General features: G+C 65.1%; 2 protein-coding genes across 4 annotated transcripts in view; one reads left to right on the forward strand and one right to left on the reverse strand.

The window, feature by feature from the left end:
- Nucleotides 1-7,514, forward strand: part of EVL (Enah/Vasp-like) — an 88,518-nt gene extending 81,004 nt beyond the window's left edge. For 2 of the 3 annotated variants that reach the window (XM_054567662.1, XM_054567663.1), the window contains exons 10-14: nt 1,574-1,640; nt 1,738-1,800; nt 4,929-4,995; nt 5,336-5,393; nt 7,058-7,514. In XM_054567662.1, coding sequence (XP_054423637.1) covers nt 1,574-1,640; nt 1,738-1,800; nt 4,929-4,995; nt 5,336-5,393; nt 7,058-7,095 — 293 coding nt within the window. In that variant the 3' untranslated portion in view covers nt 7,096-7,514. The remainder of the gene's footprint in view (nt 1-1,573; nt 1,641-1,737; nt 1,801-4,928; nt 4,996-5,335; nt 5,394-7,057) is intronic. The other variant, XM_054567664.1, reaches the window with a different exon arrangement.
- A 1,651-nt stretch (nt 7,515-9,165) lies between these two features.
- On the reverse strand, nt 9,166-24,548 carry DEGS2 (delta 4-desaturase, sphingolipid 2). The gene is made up of 3 exons (XM_054567665.1): nt 24,455-24,548; nt 11,035-11,777; nt 9,166-9,333 (listed from the first exon to the last, which is right to left on the reverse strand). Exons 1-3 carry the CDS (start codon nt 24,534-24,536, stop codon nt 9,187-9,189), a joined length of 972 nt encoding a protein of 323 aa, XP_054423640.1. The 5' UTR covers nt 24,537-24,548; the 3' UTR covers nt 9,166-9,186.
- Between the last annotated feature and the right edge of the window lie 1,015 nt (nt 24,549-25,563).

A 25,563-nucleotide genomic window follows, 5' to 3' on the forward strand; every position in this document is an offset into this window, starting at 1 on the left:
GCCCTGCCCTGCACTGGGCCAGGTCATAGAGCAGGAGGTGCTCCCCCAGGAAGATGCTCGGACGCCACCACCTCTCTTTACGGATGAGCAGAGGCAGCCAAAGGGGCTGCACTAGTGGGGTCTCCCTGCCACCGTCCCCACAGCCGCCACTCCGGGAAGCCCCAGGCCCCCTCAACAAGCCCAGGGCAGGCTTTGGCTGGGCCCCCTACACTGAGCTCCAGCTGGGACAGTGTGCCCGGCAGGCATCAGGGCTGGCCAGCCCGCAGAGCCCACACAAGAGAAGCAGCCTATCTGCCCGCACCTGTCAGGCAACAGCAGGTGGCCCTGGGGCTCAGGCTCCCTGCCTTGGGCCAGGGCTCTGAAGGGGAAATCAGACCGAACCCAGCTCAGCAACGCTCAGCAACCCACAGTCTACGGTCTGGGACATGGCGTCCAGGGAGGGGGGTAATTAGAAGAGTGGGGAGCACCGGAGTTTGTCACTCCGTCACTCAGTAGATGTGTGTGGTCAGCGTCTGCTCGGTGCAGGAGGGACAGGCAGAGAGGACAGAGGCCGGGCGCCCCAGCCGAGGAGGCTCCAGCTGCTGCGGCTATCTCGCGGGGCCTGGGGCGTGGCTCCACCCTGTGTCCTGGCGCTATACTGGCGCGCCTGCCTCCCCATGCGACTGTGTCCATGTCCCCTTCCCAGAGGGTGCCACATGGATTTGGTGACCGATGATGCTCATGAGCACCTCACATCCAGGGCACGTGTTAGATGTTTTCCCAGTTTAGGAGGTCGATGCTCAGTGTGGTCATGTGGTTTGCTCAAGGCCACATGCCTGCAGCTTGAATGTGGTCCCAGCTCTTGTACCTCAGGCCCAGCGTGCGTCCCAGGGGTGGCTTTCAGGAGGCCGGCCTCAGACCTGTGGTCAGGCTCAGTGCCAGCGGGTGGCATCCGTGCCGCCCTGCGCGCTTTCCTTCTGCCTCGCTGCTCGTCCTGCAAAGTCAGTGGATTCAATTCAGCTCAACACATCTCTTGAAAAAAAAGGAAATATAACTTAATACCACTTAACTTTGAAAAGAGAAGGAAAGACAGAGCGGCCCTTAAGCCCAGGATGAGAAGGGCCAGCTGCAGTGCCTGTGGGGAGGACCAAGGAGTCAGTGGACAGCGGGTGCTCGTGGAGCCCCAGGGCCTGGCCCCCAAAAGCAAATGTGGCCCTCGGGCTGGCTGGGGGTGCAGGGTGAGGGGCCCCCCGCCCCGCTCGGCCCACGGCTCTGGAGTCGCAGTTGAGAGGCTCCTTTGCCACTTATTTCAGGGTCCAAGGAGAGTGGACTTTCCATGCTGTGGACTTGAAACTAGACCAGAAGTCAAGGTCAACCGGGTCCCAAGTGAGGGAGATATGGGGTGACCACAGCGTCACCCACATCCCTTCAAGGGCTGCCTGGGCCAGTGGGGAACTGAGAATAGGCCAGGCTTCAGCTCCGCCAAAGCAGAGCCTTCTGATGGGGGCTCTGGGGGGCCTCCCGTCAGGGATGTTGGGTGGGGACCGGGAGCCCTCTCAGCCCTGAGGCTCCTTGTCCATGACGCGATTGACAGAGGCCGGCCGGAAGCCCTGGGAGCGGAGCAACTCCGTGGAGAAGCCCGTGTCCGCACTACTGTCCAGGTGAGCAGCCCCGGCAGTCTCAAGCTGCATGCGTGTCCAGCGGGGCCGCAGCGCCCACGGCGCCCACTCACGTGTCCGTTTCATTCCACTGCCCTAGAACCCCGTCTGTGGCCAAGAGCCCCGAAGCTAAGAGCCCCCTCCAGTCGCAGCCTCACGCTAGGTATCGAACCACCCCGTCTCTGGGGCCTCCTTTTTCCCCTGCCGGGACTAACACCCCAACCCCGTCCCATGTCCTATCATCTAACAGTGACTCTGGGGAAGAGCGATCTGTTCTTCTTTCAGACCCGGGGCAGGCAGCGCTGGGGGACTGCTCCTTCCGCTCCCCTCAGAGAGGGAGGGGCTGGGACCTGGGGGGGTCGGCCCGCCCAGCGGGGCAGCGAGCAGGGTGGAGAGCGAGCCCCAGGTCGGGGCCCACTGCCTGCGTCCTCGGGCAAGCCTTCGCCCCACCCCCTGAAGAGGTCTGTCCGCCTCTGCCTCACAGTCATGCGGACAGCTGTGGGACAGCAGCTTGGACCCAGGAAGTGCTCCCTTGCCACAGCTGTGTCCCACAGCACAGCCATCCCGGACTGGCCCGGCGCCCACCTCCTCACCGTCCACCGTGTACACACCCACAGCCGGGGACCCGGGGGATGCTGACCACATTTCCCAGGCCAAGAGCTGTGGTGGTGACAGGATAAGACATCTGAAGCTGAGGCTGCCCCAGGAGGCAGGGGCACACAGCCCCGTGGTTGCCCAGGCCGGGCTGCAGGCCTCGAGAGCCCGCACTCTGGCCTGGCCTGGCCGGAAGGGCGGTGGCAGACTCGATGGGCAGGAGGTGCACATCGCAGGGACAGCTGGCGTGTGCCGAGGCCCATGGTCCGCCAGGTTCTGGGTGGGCCCTGCAGGCCCCGGCCTGCGAGGCACCCACCTCTCTGTGGGCAAGGCCTGGCGAGGGTCAGCTATGGGCTCTGGAGCCCGAGGGGGTCGCATGGAAGACAGCTCCAGGGCAGGCGCTTTAGCCGGCAGACAGGGCGGGCCTGCCTCAGAGGTGGCATCTGGGCTGCCCTAAGACCGTGGGACAGTCCTTCCAGTCTGGAGGCGTGGAGGTGCCGAGGCCTGAGCTTGTCGCCAGCCTGGCAGGTTCACAGGACAAAGCGGCCGAGCTGCTGCAGCGTGGGAAGGGTGGTGGCAAGGGAGGCCTGCGGGTAGGAAGAAGGCCCGCGGAGAGTGTGGATTCGGAGCTCTGAGCACAGGGATGCACAGGGATGGGGAGGGAGGGGCTGGAGCCGAGGCGGGGCACCCGCGGCTGGAGTGGGGACGGGCTGCCAGGCGTCCCGCTCGGAGGAGGCTAGTCTGCTCTCCAGTGTGGAGCGGCCCCTCCGGCCGCGGCGCCCCTGAGCTCGCAGAGCCCGGCAGTGCCACCGCCCGGGACTGCCAGGTGTGCACGCCGGGGAGCGGGGACGCAGAGAGACAGGTGAGATGGTTGGCCCAGGGGGCCCAGGAAACTGCGGTTACAACAGGGACTTGAACCTACAGGGTGTGTGTGATGGAGCCGGGGGTCTAATGCTGGACCTCTTTCCCCGTCAGGACCCAAAATCACTTACAGACTCGCCCAGAACCACGTTTGCCCCGTCTCTCGAGTTCCTCTGGGAGGGGTAATGCGAGGGCATTTTATTCATTCGTTCACTTTAATTCAGTCCTGGGCACTGGACCGCTACAGCTCTGTGGCACACTCAGCGGCTCTTGTCCCCGCCTCGCTGGGATGGACTTGCCGTCTCCCACCGTGCAGGTCTGAGGGGCGCACAGCGACTTCGCTTGTCTGCGGGCCAGCGCCGGCTGCATGTGCGCGGCGAGGCCCTTGGAGGCCTGCTGCCTCGGCTCCCCCCGGCAGGCACCGTGTCGCTGCCTGGTCCCCATGCCGTGTGTCCCATCCCCACAGCCCATCCTCCCTGGAGCTGGAAGCCCGTGCCCTCGGCCCCGCCCCCCCCCCCCGCGCCCTCCCTCCTCTCCCCGCCCCCCAGGGCCGGACAGCTACCCTTCCGATGAGTCTGGTTCTCGTAGACCCCAGCTGAAGTGAAGGCGCACACCGCCCGTCTCTCTGCCTGGCCGGCCTCGCTCAGCACAAGGCCCTCCGGGCCGCCCACGCCGCGCAAGCAGCAGGCCTCCTCCCGGGCCGTGGCTGCGTCCTCCCCACTGCCCGTGGGGCCCACAGCTTCCTTGCCCAGTCGCCTTGATCCAGGCGGCACTCAGGTGGCTGGGACTGCACGGCCATGGGGCGCAGGTGTCTCTTCACGATCCCATCCCTCAGCGACGTCTCCTTCAGAGAAAACCCGGAAGTGGGACTGCTGGTCTCATTTCCTGAGGAGTCTCCACGCTGTTTTCCATGGAGGCAGCGTGGTTCCTGCGCGTTCTCCCTCGCTGTGGAGACCAGCGGTCATGTTCCACCCGCTGCCCTCATCTGTCCAGTGGCCTCACAGCCGAGCCAGCCCTACCCGGGCCCCGTGTGCCCATCCCCCGTCACACCCTGGTCCCAACAGCGGCCCCGCCTGTCACCGCCCTGCACTGGCCGGCCCGTCAGCCTTCCTCCGCACGTGGGAGAGCGTCGGGCCCAGACGGCGCGCCGCGGCCGCTCGCCAGGGCTGGGCAGCCAGGCGGCTCTGCCGCGGCTCTCCAGGGAGGGGGCACGTGCAGGGACACGAACTTTCAGACTCGCTCGCTCTGGTTCAGAAACTGCGAAGAGCAAACCCACATCCAAGGACGCTGATGGAAGAAGTCAGGCTCTGGGAGAACTTAGGCCTTTAGGACAAGTGTTCACTGTACAAAGTTTCTGCCATTTTGCATCGTATTCAATGCCATGATCACTAGCCTTCCCCCAAGCCTCCGGTGAGCCAGGAACACAGGTCCCGTGCCAAGGACAAGCTGGTCAATGTGCTTCTTTCTCTCCGGGGGCAGCAAGCGACTGGGACACGGCCCGCCTGCGCTGCCAGTCGTGTGAGCTCTCAAATCCGGAGACAACGCCCTCCGTGGACCCTGAGTGCTGACTCTTGGGTTGGGAAATGTGGTCTCAGTATCCATGAGATGCTGGAGACGGGGCGCTAGGACCCTCCCTGCGCAGCTGAGGAGTGGCCAGAGTTACAGCGAAGGCCTTGGAGGGACACGGGAAGAGGGCAATGCCCAGCCCAGCCCCAGGGCTCAGCTGGGCGGAGGTTCTGTGGCGCCCAGGCTCCTCCTCACGCTCCACCCCCCAGCACGGTGCACACCGGCCCGGCCCCCTACCCGCCTGACCACGCCCTGCGTCCTCTTCCCCAGGATGAAGCCAGCAGGAAGCGTCAACGACGTGGCCCTGGACGCCTTCGATTTGGACCGGATGAAACAGGTGAGCGTGTCCGTTCCTGAGAGGCGTGAAGGAGCCAGAGGCCAGGGACCACCTGGGGCGCGCGTGGGCAGGCAAGGCCCGGGGCCCTCCCGGCTGCAAATCAGGCAGGGAGCCAGCCATGGAACTCGGTCGCAGCGCCTGTCCCAGCCTGTGCTGTCGCAGGGACAAAGCGTGTCTCCGCCGGTCTGGGCCCTCCAGAGCGTGCCTGGGATGTGGGGGGCTCTGGGGCTGGCCAGGGCCCCCCCCAGGCACACTCCACCCTGGAGCGAGGCCCAGGATGCTGCTTCAGACACACCGCCCTTCCCGCTGCCTGCCCCTCACAGAGGCTCTGCTCCCGCAGGAGATCCTGGAGGAGGTGGTCCGAGAACTCCACAAGGTGAAGGAGGAGATCATCGACGGTGAGCCGGGCGCAGCCAGGGTTCCTGCGGCAGGGCCTTTGGTGCTGTGCTTGGGAGGCTTTATTGTCCCCTACATCCTACATGGCCCTCCCCACACTCCAGTCAGCAGGCTGAGGCTCAGACAAGCTAAGGGACTTGTGGCACCAGAGTCTGCCGTCCCCACGCCCCAGACTTGTCCGGAGTCTCGAGGCGCACCATGGTAGCCATGGCAACTGCAGAGTGGGTGGGGAGGTGATGGAGAACATCCTCCGAAACCCAGGGCAGCCAAGCGGCCTCAGTGCTTGCTTCTCTTCGTCTGTGGACTTCGGCTGACTTTTTTTATTCTGCTCCCTCTCCGGGGAGGGCTAGAGGGGCCCAGAAGTCAGCGTTACCTCATGGGCCCAACCTAGTTCGCAGCCTGCCCGGGGAGCTGGGGAGCGGGCGGGTGGCTCAGATTCCAGAGTGCACAGCCCCATCGCCGCGGACCCCCTCCATTCCGGCTCCCACCGGAGCCTTGGATGCCCTGGCTCAGATCTGGGCCTGGGGACAGGGAGAGGTCTCCTCAGGCAGGCTGGCATGGCCCTGGGGCGGGAGACAGCAAAGTCACACCTATGGCTGGTGACAGAGAGCTGCCTGGACTCTGGAGAGAGAGGAAGCCAGGGTGGGAGCCCACCTGGGGCGCCCACAGAGCCAGACCCCTGTCCAGAGCAGAGTGCCCAGGCCACACCCTGTCCCAGCCCCAGCAGAGCACACTCGGTTCCTGTCTGTCCAGTCCCCCGCAGGCCTGAGCTGGACAGATAAGGAGATAATAAACAGAGCAAGACACAGCTGGAGCCAGAACAGAGGCAGAGGCCAGCCATTACCTCGGCTTTACTGCTGGGCGACCCCCCAGGAGGGGCTGCCAGTGCGCCCTGGGAGGGCCAGGGCTGCCGGAGGCTGGCAGCCGCCCGTGTGCCGAGGCGGCCAGCGGGGCGGAGGCCACCCGGAGTGCGAGCCCTGCCCTCCCACTGCAGGCGCCGCCACAGGTGGAGCTGCCTCTTGGTGGCCGAGCAGTGCGGGGCCCCGGGAAGCTGCCCTCCTTTCTCCGTGACGACCCAGCCCTCATCGAACTTTTTCTCTTGGCCTTTGGCTCCAGGCCCAGCCGGGTCTGTCCAGGAAAAGGCCTAAATCTGCAGGGACTCCCAGGGGTGGGGACAGGAGGAAGCCGAGGAGAAGAGCAAAGCCCCTGCCCCTCCCGGAGATCAGGCCAGGGACTGGGGCAGTTGTCGTCCGCCCTGCTCAAGGCCGTGGGCTTCCTGCTGCCACAGTCGGGGCGGGGCTCCTGGGTCCTCTGAGCAGAACCAAGAGGTCCACCTGTCCCGGCCTGTCTGGGGACCCTGCTGCCTGCCTGCCAGCCCCTCCCCAGCTCCTAGGCCTCGTGCAGGCCATCCCCCGACCCCTGCCTGGTCTTGTAACGGCGACCGCCAGCTGCAGAAATGTAGTGACACCCACAAAACCCGCACCTGTGTCCTGTGCGCCTCTAGCCTGGGCCTCTAACCTCTGGGAGCCTGGGTGGGGCACTCCGGAGAGGGCAGGCCCCCGGGAAGGACCGCCCCGGGGTGTGGGGACAGGGCCCTGGGGGACGAGGGCCAGGCTGGTCCCGGCCACACCTGAGCCTCCCCCTCCCGCCCTGTCCCTGTCCGCAGCCATCAGGCAGGAGCTGAGCGGGATCAGCACCTCATAGGCGCGCAGCCCCCGCGCCCAAGATGTGTCCCCCCGTGGACGGCGGGGGACAGTGAGGAGCCCAGCCGGCCCGGCCGCCAGCACGCGAGCACGCACTGAAGCTGGGATGTGCTTCATTTACAGTCTTAGCCTGTGATAAAACATTAAAATGAGGAAAAAGTTCAAGTCCTGGATTTTTTAGATTCTACCTGACACAACACCAGGTCTACTCACCTTTTTTTGTATTTTATATTTGTCTATTTAAGTGTACATTTCTTTTGGTTTATAGAGAAGACACCCCCAAATCACGCGCTTCATTAGGTGGTTCCGAGTTTGCTCCGGGGTGGCGCTGTCAGCACCTGGGCTGGCGTGGCGAGCCGTGCGCGCTCAGCGCCTTCCCAGGGTCCTGTGCGAAGGTCTGTGCACGCTCCACGGTGTCCGTGTCCACGTGTAATAAACGCTTACTGTCCACACGCCCGGCTCCGTGTGCTCCCTCCCGCCAGCTCTGGGACGCCGCTTTGGGCAGCGCCCACGACAGTGGAGACCAGGAGTAGTGGGAGCGGGACGGGGGCCTGGGGGAGGGGCAGGGGTGGCTCAGGCTCTTCCTGTGGGTCCCGCGGAGGCCTCGGGAGCCACGCCCTCGGGGGAGTGGGAGGCAGCCCCGGGTGGCGCCCGGCCTGGAGCTCGTGTGCATTCAGCCCAGCGGGGCCGGGAGGACGTGCCGGTTTGACCCCCCACCGCATCAATGGGGCGCCGCAGGGGCGCCCCGCCAGGGGCACTTGCCAGCCCTTCAGACCGTGCGAGTTCCCCAGTGTAGCCAGGGAGGGCCTGACTCGGCCCAGCCCCCAGCAGGCCTCAAAGCCCAGTGACCACCCACGGCCACCTTGGACACAACAGCGTGCCCCGCGCCCGGCCCCGCTGTCCCCTGAGGGCCCCGGGAGGAGGGGTGAGGCAGGGGCCCAGTCTAGCACATGGCAAAGGGTCTGCTGTTTTCTGGACAGGCTCTGTACGTACTTCATCCCATAGAGGGTCCCCAGCAACCCTAAAGGACGGGAAGAGGACTGTTCTGTCCATTGGGAGGCCAGCCCGAGGCTCCAACCTCTGAGTGGCCGGCCCCAGGCCCAGAGACGGTTTTAACAGCTTTCTCCTGCTTCCTTCCACCTCCCAGGGGTGGGGGTCCTGCAGCCTTGCACCTGGGCGCGGAGGGGCAGCCCAGGGGCTGCTGGGAAGGATGCCTCCCAAGGTCAGCTGGGCCACCAAGCCCCTCTGGAGTCAGGACAGCCATGTCCCCACAGAGACACCAAGGACACCAGCCCGCTTCTCTCTGACCTGTAGTCACCTGCCCATCCAGCCACCGTGCGCCTGGCCTGTGGCCCCTGTTCTGAGCTGGTGGGGGAGGCAGACCTCAGGGACTCAGGGGAGGCTCCCCCAGGGGCAGGGCTCCAGGTGACTCAGGGGGGTTGAGCCCCAGGAGCCGGTAACCTAGACCAAGGGGAGGCAGCGCCCAGGAGGGCAGAGAGGAGGCTTCAGGGCCATGTGGACTTGCAGGGACCTTCTACCGCCTGCACCCCCAAAGGCTAGCCCTCCACAAAGTGTGGGAGCAGCCGCTCTCCCCAGGGAGTGGGAGCAGGTGGGGTATGGCTTTGGGACCACCTCCAGGGCCGGCCGGGGGCCTCACTCTCAGACCCAGGCTGGAGCCGAAACTGCCCCACCCCCTCAAAAATCAGGCCTGTGGCTGTGGAAACAAATGCTCGTTTAATTTAGGGCACGGGAACACCAGAGGAAGGAGCACAGAGCACGCAGGGCAGGCCCAGCCCCGTGCGGCCCAGAAAGGGAGGGCCTGGCCTGAGGTCAACAGCGAGTCCACAAGCAGACCAAGCTTCCGCAGGCCACAGCCCGTGCCCGCCACCCCCCAGTGCAGTACCGGGGACCTGGGAGACAAGCGACAGCCCAGGGTTCAGGGACCAAATGCAGCCAACCCCGCTCTGGGCACTAGGCCAGGGGCAACGGTGACGGCAGCTCCGCAGCAGGGGGGCGGGGGCGGCGAGGCCAAGCAGCCAGCCAGACAGGGCACAAGCAGGGTCCGGCCACTCCAGGCACCGGCAGGCCCGGCTCACAGGCGGTTCCCTGACAGCTTGCACACCCGCTTCACCCTGGCATAGGGCCCCAGGGAGTCCTCGAACACAAAATCCCAGAGCACCTTCACCCACGAGTGGTGCTGCGGCAGGTGGTCGTAGTACTCGGGCGCGATCTTCCGCACCTGCGGAGGGGGGAACGGGTCAAAGGCCGCACCTTGGTACCAACAGGCCCCTGCCACGTGTGCGCACGGGAGTGTGCACACACACAGGAACACAGGTGAGCGTGTGCACACACACGTACACACGCTCACCTGTCACCCCCGGGGCCCGCGCCAGCCCAGCCAGGCAGGAGGCTGGTGCTGGCCATCCATTAGCCCAGGGCCCTGACGGTCTCGGCCCACCCCCGGTTCAAAATGCACCTTGCATCCTTGGGGCCCATGCTGGAGTTTCTGGCCCAGGAGCCTGGGGTGGACCGCACGTCCCTCCCTCAAGCTCCCTCGAGTCCTGAGGCCCAGCCTGGCTTGAGCCACGCTGTGCGGTGGTCACGCCCACGCTGCTCTTCACCCGCTGCCAGCGCCCTCCCCAGCCCCGGCTGCCAGCCTCAGTCCTGCCATTTCCCAGGCGCCGGCCCCGGGCCCCCTCCCCTTCCAACTCCCTGCCCCCATCTGGGCCCGAGAGGCTCCCTCAGCTGCCTCCTCCAGGAAGTGCTCCCAGCCTCAGCACCTGCCCTGCTGGCCAAGTGCACGGGGCGGGGGTTGGGGGGCAGCCTCCATTCCCCCATGGAGGACACCCCACGGCTGGGGCCTACACTACAGGTTTCAGCGGCAGCTGGGGCTCAGGGAGACGAGGCAAGCAGGGAGCGTTCACCCTGCTCAGGAGTCAGGAGGCTGAGCGACCAGCTCGGGTCCAGATTCTGGCTCTGCTGCCTCCCATGGTGGGCACCTCCCCTCCCTCTCCAAGCCTCTGCCTTCTCGTCTGTGAAATGGGAACAAGTGCACCTTCCAAATCAGCTTGTGGCAAGGCTTCCATGAGACAGTGCCCGACACAGGGCAGGGCCTCAGTGCCTTCCGCAGGATCGGAGCAGGGAGGGGAGGGCGGGGGCTGCTCCCCCAGACAAATGCTCACGGAGCCACGTGCACACACGGGGCACGCACAGACACACGTGCAGCACCCACGCGCACATGGAAGACCTCACTGCCCCGCTCCCCTCCTGCCCCCAGTACCAGGGGCACCTCAGCTCTGTCTGACCCACCCATGCCAGACCGAACAACTCCTCCCCATCTCCTCCCCCTTTCCTTCCTCCCTCAGAAATTCTCCATCCGCAGGTCCCCCCAGGCAGAGCCACCAGTGGGAGACCTCCACTCTGCACAACTCGGGCGAAGCCCTGGGAGTCACAAAGCCTGCCCAGTCTTCTTGGTGCCACATGGGGCCCCTAGGAAGTCACAGGGCAGTGACAGAAAATAAGCAGGAACAAAGGGTCAGGAGCCAGGAAGGGGAGGTGCTTTCCACACACGATCACTTCTGCTGCCCCATTTTCCAGAAGCGGAAGTCAAGGCACAGAGAGGGCAAGCGGTCCCCCCAGGGGTGCACAGCTAGCACATGTCCTCGCTGGGCTCAACCAGGTTTCCACTTCACTCAGTGATCTAAACAGCAAACGCACCCTGCCCTCCCAGGGTGCACCTCCTGGTTCTCCAGCCGGCGCTCACCTGTACGTAGGGCCTTTCCCTTTGCCCTGGGGGCCACGGCTGGGAACGTAGCCACCCCGTGATCGGCACGAAAGGCACAGGAGGTCAGGGCCTGGGCCCAGGTCCCCCACCATGCCGCCCCACCCCCTCAGACCCCGCGCTCCCCTGGCCGCCGCGCCCCAGCCTGCGGCCACGTACCAGGGGCAGGTTGCAGCCGGGGATGCTGGGGAAGTCATGGTGCTCCATGTGGTAGCCCACGTTGAAGGTGATCCAGTTGAGGGGCCCATAGTAGGAGTAAGTCTCATGGCCCTTGAGGAACATGTAGTGCTCAGCCACAAAGTGGCCGGAGATGGGGTGCAGGCCCAGGCCCAGCAGGGAGCTGGCCAGGAGGTAGACCACGGGCTTGAGCCCCCAGAGGGCGAAGATGGTCAGGTCGGCGGCCAGCTGGACCAGGGCATTGAACACCTCCATGCGGGTCAGGGCCTTGGGGTTCACGCAGAGCGGCCGCAGCGAGTAGAACAGGGGCTGCAGCGCCAGCCAGAGCAGCTTGCGGGCCGGCGTGCAGAAGAGCCAGCCCTCCAGGCGCGTGGGCACGTCCACGTCCAGCCCGTCGCCGCCCAGGTAGCGGTGGTGGTCCACGTGGTACTTCTTGAAGGAGGCGGCGTAGGGCACGCCCACGGGCAGGTTGGCAAAGATGGCGAACCAGCGGTTGTGGGCGGCGCGGCCCGTGCCGAAGGCGGCGTTGTGCGAGATGTCGTGGATGGCCAGCGTCAGCGAGTGGTTCACGCAGCCGCCAAAGGCGTAGGCCCAGAAGAGCAGCCAGCGCCAGGCCAGCCCTCGCACCAGCCAGCAGGCCAGCAGCTGCGCCAGCACCAGCCCCAGCACCGTCCACTTGAGGTGAGGGTCCGGCCGCATCAGGGCCTTGATGGCCGGGTACTTGGCTGCGGGTGGGAAGGAGAGAAGGTGGTGAGGCGGGCCCCAGCCCCGTGCTGTCTCCCTCCCTGTCTCCCTCCCTCCCTCCCTCCCTGGGGTGTCTTGCTGGCTTCCCTCCGCCCCGCCCCCCTCCACCAGCCGCTCAGCCTGTGGGCAGTGATGAGGGATAGATCCGCCCATCCCGCCCCTTGAGGACCAGGCTAAGACTTGCCCGTGCTCGGCCCTGGGGGCTCAGAGACAGGCCGGCCTGCCCACCCCACCTCGGGACCCTGGGGCCGCTTCCCAGGGCGCAGGTCTTCGCCACCAGCCTAAATAAAGAGCAAGTGTCACCACGGGTCACAGAGACATGCTGTCAGAAATCAAGGCAATCTGGCCAGTGGCTCAGTTGCTTAGAGCGTCCCAATATGCCAGGTGCCGGGTTCAATCCCCAGTTGGGGCACCAAAAAAACAAAAACATCAATAAACTTCTAAAAACTTCTTTAGAGAAATCAAAGCAGCTGCAGAGGCAGGAGCTAACACAGCGCCCAGGGGACCCACACACGCCCGAGCGGACTGGAGGCCCCAGCGGACCTGGGAGGGGCCGGGCAGTGGGGGAGGGGAACACGGAGGGCTTCTGGCTTGCTCTCAAGTGTCTCAGTTCTTAAACAAGGTCTGACGGAAATACGATAAAATGGCCAATGCGTTTATTTTGGAAGGTGGGTGTTTGTTATGGTATCTTTTGTACTTTTCCATGTTACAGAGAAAGAAAAAACAACGAGAGTGGGATCTGGCCAAGCACCTGAGCGCCTTGCCGGCTGGGAGCAGCCGACCTGCAGGAACGGGGGTGGCGGTGGGGGGCGGGGGCATCCTCAGTAAAGACCGCCGGGCCTTCCAGAAACCCCCGCAGTGGCTGGGCAGGAGGGGCCGGCAGGGCCGGGCGGAAGGCCGGGGAGGAGGCTGGTGTTGTGTCCAGGGGTGGGGACAGACAGGGACGGACGGGGTGACAGGCGCCCACCAGGCCTGCTCTGTCCCCGCTCCCAGGGCAAAGCAGGCAGGCCCCCCTCGGAGGTACAGCCTGCGCCATGATGACCAGAGAGGGAAACTGAGGCTGTCACGGGCGGGGGCTGGTCCCAGGCTCACCCTCCCCGGCTACCCAGGGAAGAGAGTCCTGGGACTGCAGCAGCAGCTGGACCCCGCCTGGGCCGGGCCAGGCCAAGGCCCTGCTCATTCCTCCAACTGACCTAGGGAGTCGCCCCACCTTTGTGCTTGGTTGGAAATGGTCTCCAAGCTCAGCTCCGAGGCACGTTCCCCGCCCCCGACAGGCCCCTCCCTCCCCCCCACCAGCCCAGTGTCCCCGGACTGAGGAGGAGGAGCAGCCTGAGTCTCAGGGTGATGCAGGGCTCAGCCAGCCCCTGAGGGCATGTCCCTGGCCTCCTCGTGAGAAGATGCACCTGGCAGGGGAACGCCAGCCTTCTAGGTGCAATCACGCCTCTCCAGCGATTGAAGACAACACAGGGTGCCCGGCTCCCAAACCCTCCCTGTCAGAGCCACTGGCAAGAGAACAGGCTGCTCAGAGGGGGGAAGGTAGCGTCCCTGGGGGTGTGCAAAGGGAGGCACAGCAATGCGGGCGGCGGGGTTCCGCCCGGGTCCGAGGGGCGTCTCAGGTGCAAAAGCCTCCCGCCCAAGCTGCCGTGCCTCCAGCCCAGTGTCACGCCAGCGCTCTGCGGCCACTGGTTCATCCCCTCCCTCTGCGGGCTCGGCGTCCCCGGGGGAGATGGTGGGGACACAGTGTGCCCCTCGGTGTGCTGCCCACCTCAAACAGTCCTGACGGCCCTCAGGACAGCCCCGTCTGCCCAGAGATGCTGGGGGGCACCGGGGTTCCCGTGCCCTGGAATCACAGGCCGCCTCTGCCCAGGAGGCCAGGAGAACCCCCGGCCAGCTGTCCGCACGCCAGGCCACTCACTGAGCTTTCGCGCCTCCACAGCTCTCAGGGCAGCCTGGGGCGGGCGGCTCAGGGGTCGATGGGTCTGCGTCCCGCGCAGCTGGTGGGGGTGGGGTGGGGTGGGGAGGCCAAACCGGGACTCCCACCCCTGCGGGAAGGGGCCACGGGGGCCTGAGCCTGTGACCCTGGGGGCCTCTCCCTGCTGCCGGCCAACAACAGGCCACCACCCAGTCGGCTCCTCACGTGTGGGGGTCACAGCACCATGAGAAAGGGTGAGCAAGCAAAGCGACAGGCAATAAACTGCGGCCCCCCTCAGCCAGCCACGGGGTCACTGCAGTCCCTGCGGGGCGGGAAGGCGGCAGCGCCCGGAGCGGGCTCACATCCCAGCTCTGGGTAGGGGTCTAGAATCCAGGATATGGAAAGATCTCCTACAACTCAACACCCAAAGGCAAACAGCCCAATTTAAAAAGGGCGAAGGCCTTGGATAGACAGCGCCCCGAAGACGTGTAACTAACCAATGAGCACACGGGAAGATGCCGATGTCATCAGTCACTAGGGGAATGCAAATCAAAACCACAGTGAGATACAGCCTCGCACCCACTAGGGTGGCTAAATTCAAAAAACAGAAAATAGCAAGTTGAAAACGATGTGGACAAATTGGAACCCTTGTTTGTACATTGCAGGTAGGATTACAAAGGGATGCAGCCACCGTGGAAAATTATTTGGTGATTCCTCAAAAAAGAGGCTAAACATAGGATTACCACATGACCCAGCAATTCCACTCCTAAATATATACCAAAAAGAATGCAAACTAAAGACACAAATGCACGCTAATGTTCATGGAACTACTCACAACAGCCAAAAGGCCTACACAGCCAAGTGCAAACGTTACGCAGGCACAGGAAAGCAGGTCCTGGGGGCGGCGCGTTCAGCAATGGCGACTGTGGTTGAACACGCGGTGCTGCATATTTAAAGTTGTGAAGAGAGTCGGTCTGACACATTAGAATACCAGGAAAAAACGCTAACTATGTGTGGTGATGGATGTTAGGTAGACGCACTGGGGCGGCTATTCTGCGATATATACAAATATCGAATCACTGTTGTCTACCTGAAACTAATCATTGTTCTATGTCAATTTTTTAAAATACCGCCATTTTTAAGAACGCTTACATTGAATTTTCCACCCTCTCTATTTCCCAGTGCCAACCCCCTTCATCCTGCTCCCTGGAACCGACTCCCAAACCCACCACCGGCGCCCCCAGAAAGGAGTGAAGCAGGGCCAGCCCGGGGGCAGGCGACAGGCGGCAGAACCTCAGAGGCGCGGCGCTGGGAGGAGGCGGCCAGCCACCAGGGCCGCGCACAGAGCCGTTCCACGGCTGCGAAAAGTCTAGGGCAGGCGGGGTCACAGAGACAGAAAGCAGAGGTCACCGGGGCCGGGGAGGGGGCCAAGAGGGGGAGGGGAGCTGGTACAGTGAGGGGGGCGCGCGGCTTCTGTTACAAGGGATGAAAAACTCCCGGAGATGGTGTGACGGCCACACAGCGCTGCAACCTTGCTGGGCGCCACCAGTCACAGAGGGAAACACAGTTAAAGTGGGCAGCACGTTTTATGCTCTGTATATTTTACCACCGTTTTTTGTGTCTGTTTTTGTTTGTTTTTAATTCCCAGCTCCAAGCGCCAGCTCTGCACCGGACAGTCACTGGCAGGACCAATAGCTCCGGAGCATGTGGGAAGCTCGGGGGAGGGGGAAGCAGGGATGTGATCAATCCCAAGCTCAGAAGGACTCGTCAACCCATGCACCACGAGGCCAGGTTTCCGGCGCACGCAGGCTACCAGACGCTCCCCGCAGACGGCTTACAGCTGTGTCAGAGCCTAGAGGGCTAGAAGCTAGCGGGGCCCTGCTGATGGAATCCAGGCTGACGGACGGCTCTCCCCGGGCCGCCCACGAGGCCCTGTGGCGGCTGCCCGGCCCAGACCGGAGGCCCCGTAGGGTGCTTCACATCCCCGCACCATCCCATCAGATGGGGCAAGAGACCAAAGGACCCAGGCCTGGGGTAGGGGGTAACGTGTGGGCCCCACTTGGGAGGGGGCGCAGGAGACAGGCCTCATGTCACCTTGTTCCTGCCCCAAAAGGGGTCAGAGTGAATGGGACACTTCAGAGGTGCTGCCCAGGAAGGCAGGTGCCCCCAGTGGGGAGCGGGGGCCTTGGAGGCAGCAGGGACCCAGATCCGGCAGGGAAAGAAGCCATGTCTTTTTGATGGCTGGGGCGAGAAGGACACGCTGGCAACCTGAGAGTCAGGGAGGCCTCGCCCACAGCCCAGTGCAGGGAAAAGCACGCGAGCTCCTCTGAACCATTGAGTACCTGGTGCGGGGCCGGGACCGCAGACTGCAAAGCTCCACCAGCCTCCTCCACGCCGGCGGCAGCCTCTGGGCACCAGCCCCCACCCCGGGCACCGGGGCGGGGGATTGGGGCTGACCCTCACCTGCCCAGGCACAGCCAGGGGCCAACCCAGCCCCCAGCCTGCACAGCTTCCCGTTGGAAGGAGGCCAAGCCTGGGCAGGAGGGCAGGGCAGGCCACACCTGCGCCAGGTGGGCACAGACTGGCGCACTGTGGGGCAGCGGATGCCGGGGTCCTGGCGCAGGGGGTCCGGGCCAGCACGCAGGTCACGCCCAGGCCCCTCAGAGGCAAAGGCAGTCGGAGTCCGGCAGCTGCGGCTCCGAACGGTGGGCCTCAGGGGCCAGTTGTCTAACAGAGACCATCAGCGCTACCTGTGGGAGACAAAGGGGAGACCCTGGGGGTGCCTGCCCCGGCCTGGCCCGCCTTCAGGGAACTGGCGCCCCTCCTCCTTTTCCCAACAGTTTCCCCGGCTCAGGGCGCAGCCCCAGCAGGGCCTGGGGCGCCCAGGAGCACCTTCCAGACCCCAGGGCCACGAGGAGGAGCCCCCCCACCCCGCCCGGTCAGGCAGGCCCAGGCGGCCATCGGGAGGCTGCACAGAGCAGGCGCTGAGGCCAGCGGCGGTTCCTGGGGCCTGGGCAAGACCCCGCTGGCTTGGGGCGCAGCCAGGGCGCTGGAGCCCTGTGCACTCGGAACTGGCACTGGCTGGGAGGCCCCAGCAGGACCACTTTGGAAGTGGGGCTCCTCTGGACTGTCCTGACAGCCGTGCTGAGCAGGAGGGTGCTCACACACACAGACACACTCACACCCGCCTGCCAGGCGGAAACTCAATGCTCGCTGATGCAAAATATCTACCTTTTCCCTTGCCAGAGCATCCGGCTCCCGGGGGGATGGGAGGCCTAGGGGAGCTCCCAGGAGAGACGCGTAGCCCGGAAGCTGAGGTCACTGGGCAGGTCAGGATTTGGGGTAACTGGAGCCATGGGCTGTAGGGTGTCCGCTGCTGGAGGTTAAGGGGCGTCATGGGCAGGAAGACGGGATGGGCACCCGTTGAACGTGGCAAGGTCGTGGGGGCCTCGACAGGAGCCCTTTCAGCACAGCCAGGGGTGACAGCTGAGAGCTGGGCGGTGAGTGTGGGCATGGGGGGACGGCGAGGCCAGGGTGGGGGTCACAGAGGAGGCCAGGGGCGCTGGCCCACCAGGAGGGCGCTCTGGCAGGGCTCAGGGAAGGGGCACAGGGAGAGGGGGTGTGAGTGGGTAGGGGGAGCTGCCAGCTCCGCCTTCTCTGGGCCTCTGGGGAGAAGGGGCAGCCGCCCCCCGGCAGCCCCCAGAGGAGCCCTGGGCCTGGCAGGACACCCCAAGCTGGCCCGGCCTTGGCCAGGCTCCGCCCCCCACGGGACCTCAGCTCACCTGGGGAGCCCGCCCACTCAGGAGTGGCCAGGCCAGGACCTGCAGGCACGAGAACAGCCTGGGGCCCAGTGTGGACAGCCACCTGGAACCAAAGACACACACACCCATGCAAATGTCTCCCAGCAGCGGCTGAGCCCGAAGCAGCTGGGCAGCCGGCTGCCAGCAACTGCCGTTGCTAGAAGTCCCACTGTCCAGGCATGACACAGATAGGAGGTCTGAGGCCCAGGGGGACCCAGGGAAGGGCCCGACAAGGCCCAGCACAGCCGGCGGAGCCCTGGCTTGTCCTCAGGGGCCTCAAGTCCAGGCCTGCGGGAAGCAAGCCAGACCCAGACCTGGACCGGGGCGCCAGCAGGGGCCACGCGCCCACCCGGTGTCTGACACACACTTGCCGGTCAGGTGTCACCCGCATCGCAACGCACGGGGAGGAAAGAGGTTCCACCGCCAAGTGAAATAATCTGCCTGATTTCCACCGCTCCTCCCCCCAGAGTGGGAATGAGGGCTTCACAAGGCGCCCTCAGCCCCCAGGAGCTACCTCCCGCCAGGAGCTGAGCCGCCTCGGGGCGAATTGCCCAGAGAGCATCCGGGGCTGTTCAGGGCCTCCCCTGTGTGCCCTTGGGCAAGGCCCTGGGGCTGCTTCCTCACTCTCTGTCCCCAAGGTGCCACTGGGACAGCCCTGGGGCTCTGAGCACGTGGAGGCGGTGTCTGCACAGGGCTCAAGGGCTCCGGGGCTGAGGGCCACCCAGGGTGGGGAAGGGGAGGGGGCGGCAGGTACTGAGGCATGGGGAGGTGTGGCTCCAGCAGGCATGTGTGTTACATGTATTTACATACATGTCAGGCTCAATCACCAGGAGAGCAGAGCAGGAGGACACGCTGCTGGAAGGGAGGGCAGCTTGACCCCACCCCCCGCCAACCCCACAGAGCAGCCTCAACTGTGGGTCCGCGGTCACTCCCAGGACTTCTGACCAGTGCTGCGGGGCCAGCCAGGCAGAGGGAGGGCAGGTGGCCGGGCCTGGCCCCCACAGGCCGCAGGAAGTCCCGGGGCTCCGCTCTCGGCCGCTGTGGTTGGGACGACGGTGAAGTCACTTCCCCCTGGTCCCCAGCAGGGCTCCCAGGAGCACTCGGGGCTCCTTCCCACTTCCCCCGGGACCTTCCACGTGCCAGTCCCGGCACGATCTAGGACTGGCTACCACTGCCCCGGGGACACCGAAGGCCATCGCGTGCCAGTCCCGTGTGATGAGTCCTTGTCATTGTCTTCCGCACCCCAGTCCCCCAAGTCGCAAACGTTCCGCCTGAGAGTCAGCCCCTGCTGCCCACGGGACCCTCCGCACAGGAGCTGCTGTCGGGGGGACACCAGGAGCCCGGTACGCACCCCCTCGCTGTCCCCGCCGGCAGCAGCGCGCGCTCAGCGCTGCCAACTTCTCCTAACAAAGGACCCCGACTCTCTGGGCCCGACCACTTCCTGCCCTGCCTCCTCGCAGCGCGGCCCTGAGGCCTGGTCAGCCACGGGCCCAAGCTCCGGCTCCCACCTTTCCAGAGTCACAGCCAGAAGACAAGCCTCACCCCGTCTGATCGGTGTGGGACATGCCTGGGGGACCTGGGTCCGCGGGGAAAATGTGGAAAGTGGCCCCAAAGTGCCTTCAGGAGGCACTATTCTCTGCCTCCTCACCCGCCTCTCGCCGAACCTGCTTTCTGTCCGTTGGCAAATATTAGCCGAAGGTCTGCGGCAGCCAGGCCGTAGGTCGCGGGGACGGGAGGGGTTCCCAGGCCGAGCGGGCGCGGGGGTGCTGGGGCCCAGAAGTGTGTCCCAGACAGACGGTGCCAAGGGGGCGCACACACACAGACACACAAGCCTGGTGACTTTCCCGCCGAAACGCAAAGGATAAAGGCCTTGGAGTTAGGAGTGTGGGGGCGGGGGTGTGGCGTGACCGCGCGTGGTCATAGGGGTCTCTTCCAGGTGATGGGAGTAGCCTGAGTCGGACCACGAAGCGTCGGTGGCCTGAGCCTTTCAATGGGTGAGTCTTACAGCGCAGAAATGCTACCTCACAAAAGCTGGCACAAACGCGGGGTCGCGGGATAAAGGCAGGCCGGGGGGAGACACAGCGCGCCCAGCAATACGGCGGCTGGAAAGGGACACGTGAGTTGGCACCTGCCGTGAGTCACGTGCCCGGGACCGGCGGCCAGACACCGGCTCTGCTCAGGTCTGGGCTCGGGCCGAGCAGCACTGGCCTGAGTCCTGTCTCCCCGCAACTCACTGGGTCACTGCGAACAAGTGACGGCCAACGTCCCCGGGCCCTGTGGTGCGTAAAGTGTGTACATGTCTGTGAGGCAAAAAAGGACGAACAGAAGAAAGGGCTCAAGGGCAGAGACAAAGGACAGACCGGGAGCGGCGCCTGCTGCCCGTGGAAGCCCAGGGCCCCCGTGAGCCCTAGAAACAAAACTCACAAATCAAGAGAAAGGACAAACTTCGACGGAAAGGAATCAAGGGCGTGAGTGAAAAACGGGCAAGAGAAAGCAATGACATTGAGGAGAAACGCAGCCTCAATCACCCGCGGGGGACGCCGCTGAGACTGGGCGGGGGGGCGGGGGGCCTCCCCGGGACCCAGCTGCCAAGGGCGGAAGTGCGCGCCCCTGCACCCCGGGGGCAAGGAAGCCCCTCCAAGCTGCCGGCAGGCACTGGGCAGAGCCAAGAACGTGCCTGTCGTTTCACAGGCTTGCTCAGCCTCTAGGAAGCCCGAGCCGTGCCAGCCCCGGAGGGAACGGCCCCCGTGGCCGTGGGCCCGCCCTGCCCTGCGGGAAGCTCGGAGGTGCGTGGGGGAGTCAGGGTTGAAGCAATTACCCCACAATTCAAGGCAGGATTGCAGACGGGGCAAAGGCCGCAAGGTGACTGTGCCTGCAGGAAGGTCAGGGAGCAGGAAGGAGGAGTGGGGGGCGGGGGCGTGAGTTCACACCTGCCCATGGCTCACACCTGCCCAGGGCCAGCGAGCACCCAGGGGCGGCCCGCTGCCTGCCTCCGCAGTCAGCGATGAGGCATGCTGGCCGCTTGCAACTGGCCACGAAAGAAATGTTGACAGATCAGGGCTGCTGTTCCCTCCAGAGACTCGGCCAGGAAACGTTTACCAGCATGCAGGGCATGTGTGTGCATGCACGCGCGCACGTGTGTGTGTGTGTGTGTGTGTGTGTGTGTGTGTGTTGTTAGAGAATCTTCCAGAGAAAAGGGACATTTAGGCTGAAACCTGAAGGATGCATAGGAGTTCGGTCGATGAAAAGTAAGGGAAAAGAATTCAAGCAGAGGGAACAGCGTTTGCAAACAGCCTGCAAACAGCAGAGGCCAGGGGAGGGGGGAACAGCCTGCCATCTGTGCTGCCATGAGCCAGACCACCGAGGACCCCTCCCGCCTCCTCACCCAGATTAGGGTCCCAGGCCCCCTCCTCTCCACGGTGAGCCGCCCTCTCTGCCCCTACCATGCCCATCACGGCCCGCTGGCCAAGTGCAGGTCTCCCGGCTGTGGCCAGACATTAGCTGCCCCAAGGGGAGGTCGCACTGCTCAGGGCAGCCCTCCTCCCAGTGCGGCTCACGCCGCTGGGTGCACGGGCCGCAGCCCCCGGGTGCAGGAGGGCGGGGGCTCCGTGGGGGGCCCATAGCCAGCCTGCCCTCCCCCAACAGCGCGGCTCTGTGGTGGAGCGAAGAAAGCCCCCAGATTCCCCGAAGGGCACGGACAAGCCCGCCAGCTCCGCTCTGCATCTCCCGGCTTGCCACCAAGGGAGCCCCGCCAAGGCCCTTCCTCGGCGAATGCTCCCACCGGTGCCAGGAGTCCCACTTCCTTGTTTTCCTTTGATTATTTGAGCTTCTTTTTACGACGTGCTTGCCCTATTTTTATAAGTAAAGAACAAAAACAAAACCACAAAGCTATTTGTTTTTGAAAAGACAAATCCACAGCCACGCCTGACTTGGATTCTGATGTCAGTGGGACCAGACTCCTGCTGGCTCCGTTCCCACCCTCCCAGTACAGACGGCCTTGGCCCGGGCCTGGGACACAGGGCTCTTATTGGCTGCTGCGGGTCCCCCTTTCCCTAGGACACCGTGCCCGGGGGAGCAGGGCCCCAGCCAGGCAGAAGCTGCGGATGGACTTCGGTCCTGCCCGAAGGGCACTCAGCCAGCTCTGTGCCAGGACCTCCCGGTCCTGACTCTGAGAACAGGGTCTTTATTGAGCACCCATGGCCCTGGCAGCTTGCCATGGGCACAGCAGACCCCTCGGTGGGGCCAGAGCCAGTCCAACCGCAAAGCTGGCCTCAGCGGCCTCTGAGCTGGGTGACCCTCGGCAAGTGGCCTCCCTTCTCTGAGCCTCACGCTTCTGCCTCTTCTGCAAAGAGACGCTGGCTGACGGTTACACCTAAGATTCTTCTGCAGCTGGGAATGGCACAGGCGTGTCTCTGTCCTTGCAGAGAACCCAGCCTGACTACAGGAAGTAACAGCTAACATGCAGGTAACTTTCACCCTCAGCACATAACATTCCCTCCATTTAACCTGGACAACAAGTCTGGGAGGGAAGTGCTGCTATGAACCCCTTCTAACTCCAACCAGCCCTGGTTTCCTCATCTGCTTTTTGACTTGCCCCGAGGTCATGTGGCTCCTGAGTGTGTGTGGAAGCCCTGGCAGGGAGATGAGGCCCCGGGCGCTAGCCCCCTGCAGCCTGCCCCCGCGAGATAAGGGCCAGGCCAGCAGGGACTGAAGCCAGGGGTGCCCTCACCCGGCCGGGGTCCTCCAGGGCAGCCGGTGGGGGGCGCGGGGGGGCTTCCTGCAGGAGGTGGAACCGAGCCAGAGCCAGCCGGGCAGAGCGGAGGGAAGCGCATGCAGGCAGGCAAGCAGTTTGTGCAAATGCCAGAGACGGAGGGAGAATGGCATATTCCAAGTTCATTAGCTCAAAACCGGGTGCAGGGAGAGGAACCCACAGCCCCCAGCGGAGCCGGAAATAACCGCGGCTCCTGGAGAGTCAGCCCCGGAGAATGTGCAGCCCTGCCCTGCCTGGCCAAGCCACCTCCCTCCCCACGTCTCTCCCGGCCTCCTCGGCCGGCCACCCCGTCCAGCCAGCTTCCAGGGCTGGTTCCAGGGCCCGTGGCTTCTCTCTATGGAGGGAGCCTTCGGGGTGTCCTGGAGTGCCGGGCGCCACCCCGGGCGCCCGCCCAGCCTAGACCTCCTTCCCCTCCTGCCCGGGCTGCCAGACCAGGACGCCTGTCCAGAAGCCACAGCATGTCTCCCAGCCTTCTCCTCGTGGGGCCAGGTGCCCAGCAAGTCCTGGACGGGGAAGGCGGGGGAGAGCCAGCGGGCGGGGAGGAAGCGCAGCCTCGCCTGGGCCCCGCCGAGGGGGCGGCGGCCAAGACGCTGGGGGCAGCTGGTGGGAGGGGGGACCAGGTGACCAGCAAGACCCCTCCCAGCCACCCTCAGGATAATCACAGGTGTGGGGACGACAGTGCCGCTGTCCCAAACAACGCTGCGCTGTTCCCCACCTCGCAGGTGAAACCGAGTCCCAAACCCACCCCGGGGGTCGCCAGCCCCAGACCCCCAGCTAGAGGCGGGCACCGTCGGGCACTGGGCATCGGGGCATCGGTGTCTGGAAGGTTGGAAAGCAATAGGATGCATGTTTCCTTGGTCTCGGGGTAGGGGGTTGGGGCAGGGTGGGGCAGGGAGCCACCAGTCCCTTCAAACGCACCGAGGAAACAGTTCCTGTGAGAGCAAAGGACTTGTCATAAAGGGGACAGTGACTTGCTACGTGTAAGACACAAGGTTAAAAACCTCCAAATCCAAGACGCCAACAACCAGCAAAAGGCCAACCCCAGGAGAAAAAAAAAGAAATTAAAGGGTCAGCTAAACATAAAAAACCAGTCGTCACATAAAATGTAAATTAGACCCACAGTGAAACAGTGTTGCTTCCTTGGGCTGCTTGGCAAAGAGGAAAAGTTTAGCCAACCGCAGGGGTGGAGAGGGTGCGGGGAACCGCCACCTGTCCTGGGGAGGCAGCAGCGTGTGCACCCGCGGGAAGCCACCTGGCAATGGGGGGGCCCCTTGGGGGGCATCTAGGAAGAGCTGTTTTGGGGGTGTGGGTCCGTGATCCCATAATCCTGGGTCCAGAGGAAGCCGCTGGCGCGAAAGATGGCGACCCCGCAGGGCAGGGGGCCGTGTGGGTGAAAGTGACCTCGCGAGGCGCGACAAGACAGACGGGCGGCCGCCATGCGTTAAGCTCCAAGCTACCGGGCAGAATGGGCAGGATTCTTTGGCACAATCTTTGGTTTTTACTTTATTATTATTAAATTTTAATCCTAACCCGAGGACATGCTTACTGATTTCAGAAAGGGGCGCGGAGGGAGAGGAACACCGAGCGGTTGCCTCTGGCGCGCGCCCTGACCGGGACCCAACCCGCAACCTTTCGGGGACGGCGCGCCAGCCCACTGAGCAACGCCGGCAGCGGCCGATCTCCGTTTTCATAAAACAGTTGTACCTCTGGTTCCGCGGGCGTTCCCCTCGAGGTGCCCGTTCTCTCTACACCTGGTCTGGGGTGGACTTGGTGGCCTCCCGGCGGCCGCAGGACCCAGGAGATCCGCCCACCCGGGCGCCTGTTGCCGGCGGAGGACCGGCGCCCGCGAGCCGCCTCCCCGGGCGGGGGCGGTGCATCCCGGCCACGGCCGGTCCCCCGGGACCGACCTCTGCGCCGCCGCGTCTCCGAGCCCGGGTGTGCGCCCGGGTCCCCGCCGGGGGCGTAGCAGCTAAGCTGCGCTCCCCGGCGCACGGGTCTGGGCTCGGGTCCTCGGGTCCTGGATCCCCAGATCGAGGCAGAGACGCTGGGGCGCTCAAGACCCGGGCGGGGGCAGGCAAGGGGACCCCGGGCCCGGGACGCCGGCGGAGGGGCGGCGCTCCCACCCTCCCGGAGCCGGGGCTTGAGGCGCCCGCGGGGCGCGCGGCCGGCGCTCACCGAGCATCTCCTTGCGGCGCTGCGTGTGCGGCTGGTCGGTGTAGACCCACTCGAAGTCGCTGCGGCCCGCACTGTTCCCCATGGCGGGCCGGGGAGCGCGTCGCGGAGCGGGGCACGGCTCGGCTCCGCTCCACCTGTCGCCGGGTCCGCGCCGCGCGAGGCAGGTTCGCGACTCGGGGGCGGGGCCTCGGGGCGGGGCCTGCGGGGGCGGGGCCAGGTGCGCCCGGGACCAGCAGACCAGGGGCGGTGCCGCCTCGGGTCCGGCCGAGGCCTGGAGAAGGTCGCGGCGGCCCTGGGACCCTCTGTTCCCCCCGTGGGGAAATGGGACCATGAGCGCGCACCCCGCGGGAGTCCCTGGCCCCCAGGTTGTGCGGGGACGTCCCGGGGGGCTGCCCTCCCTCCTGGGCTCCCGGCCTCGCTCAGGGCAGGCGTCCTGGGTCCTGGAGACCCCGCTGCGGCTGGGCGCCGGTTGTCCCCGCGGGCCCCCTCGCATTTGTGCTCCTCCTGTCCCACCGACGAATCGGTGATGGGGGCCCTGGGGAGGGGGGTGGAAATTAATGTAAAAGCAGGTGCTCAGACAAAATTCGCCCCAGCAATTCCCGCTTCCCCTACCCGCCCCCTTCGCTTCCCGCAATAACGCAGGGGGCAGGTGACGTGTCCGTGACAACCTCACGGAGGAGTCAGCCCCCACCCTGCCTTCAGGTAAAGCGAGGGACACGGGACACAGGCGCAGGAAGAGGCCTATTATGACTCAGGGTGATGCGTGCCGTGACACAGATAAGAGTAACCAGGGTCCAGGAGAGGGGTCTTTAGCCCTGGGCCTTGAAGGACGAGGAGGAGTTCAACCGCGGGAAGGGGAGGCCTGGTGGTAGAAGCAGCGGCGTCTGCAAAGGCTCAGAAGCCGGGGAGAGTCCGAGGGTTGCCCAGAGAAGAGCCCCAGTGTCTGGGGGCAGAGGGCGCAGGGCCCCTCATCCGCGCCCTCGCAGGGGCCCTGTCTCCTTCCTCCCTCTCCTGTGGAGGCTGTGCTGGGCGCGCCTGAGGGCCACAGCCCCCGCCCCCGCCCCACACCCCCCCCTCCGCCGGTCCTGGGAGCCACCTGGCAGCCGCAG

The sequence above is a fragment of the Pteronotus mesoamericanus genome, unplaced genomic scaffold (assembly GCF_021234165.1).
Source record: "Pteronotus mesoamericanus isolate MK-2021 breed Mesoamerican mustached bat unplaced genomic scaffold, CSHL_Meso_final contig_192, whole genome shotgun sequence".
NCBI lineage: Eukaryota > Metazoa > Chordata > Mammalia > Chiroptera > Mormoopidae > Pteronotus > Pteronotus mesoamericanus.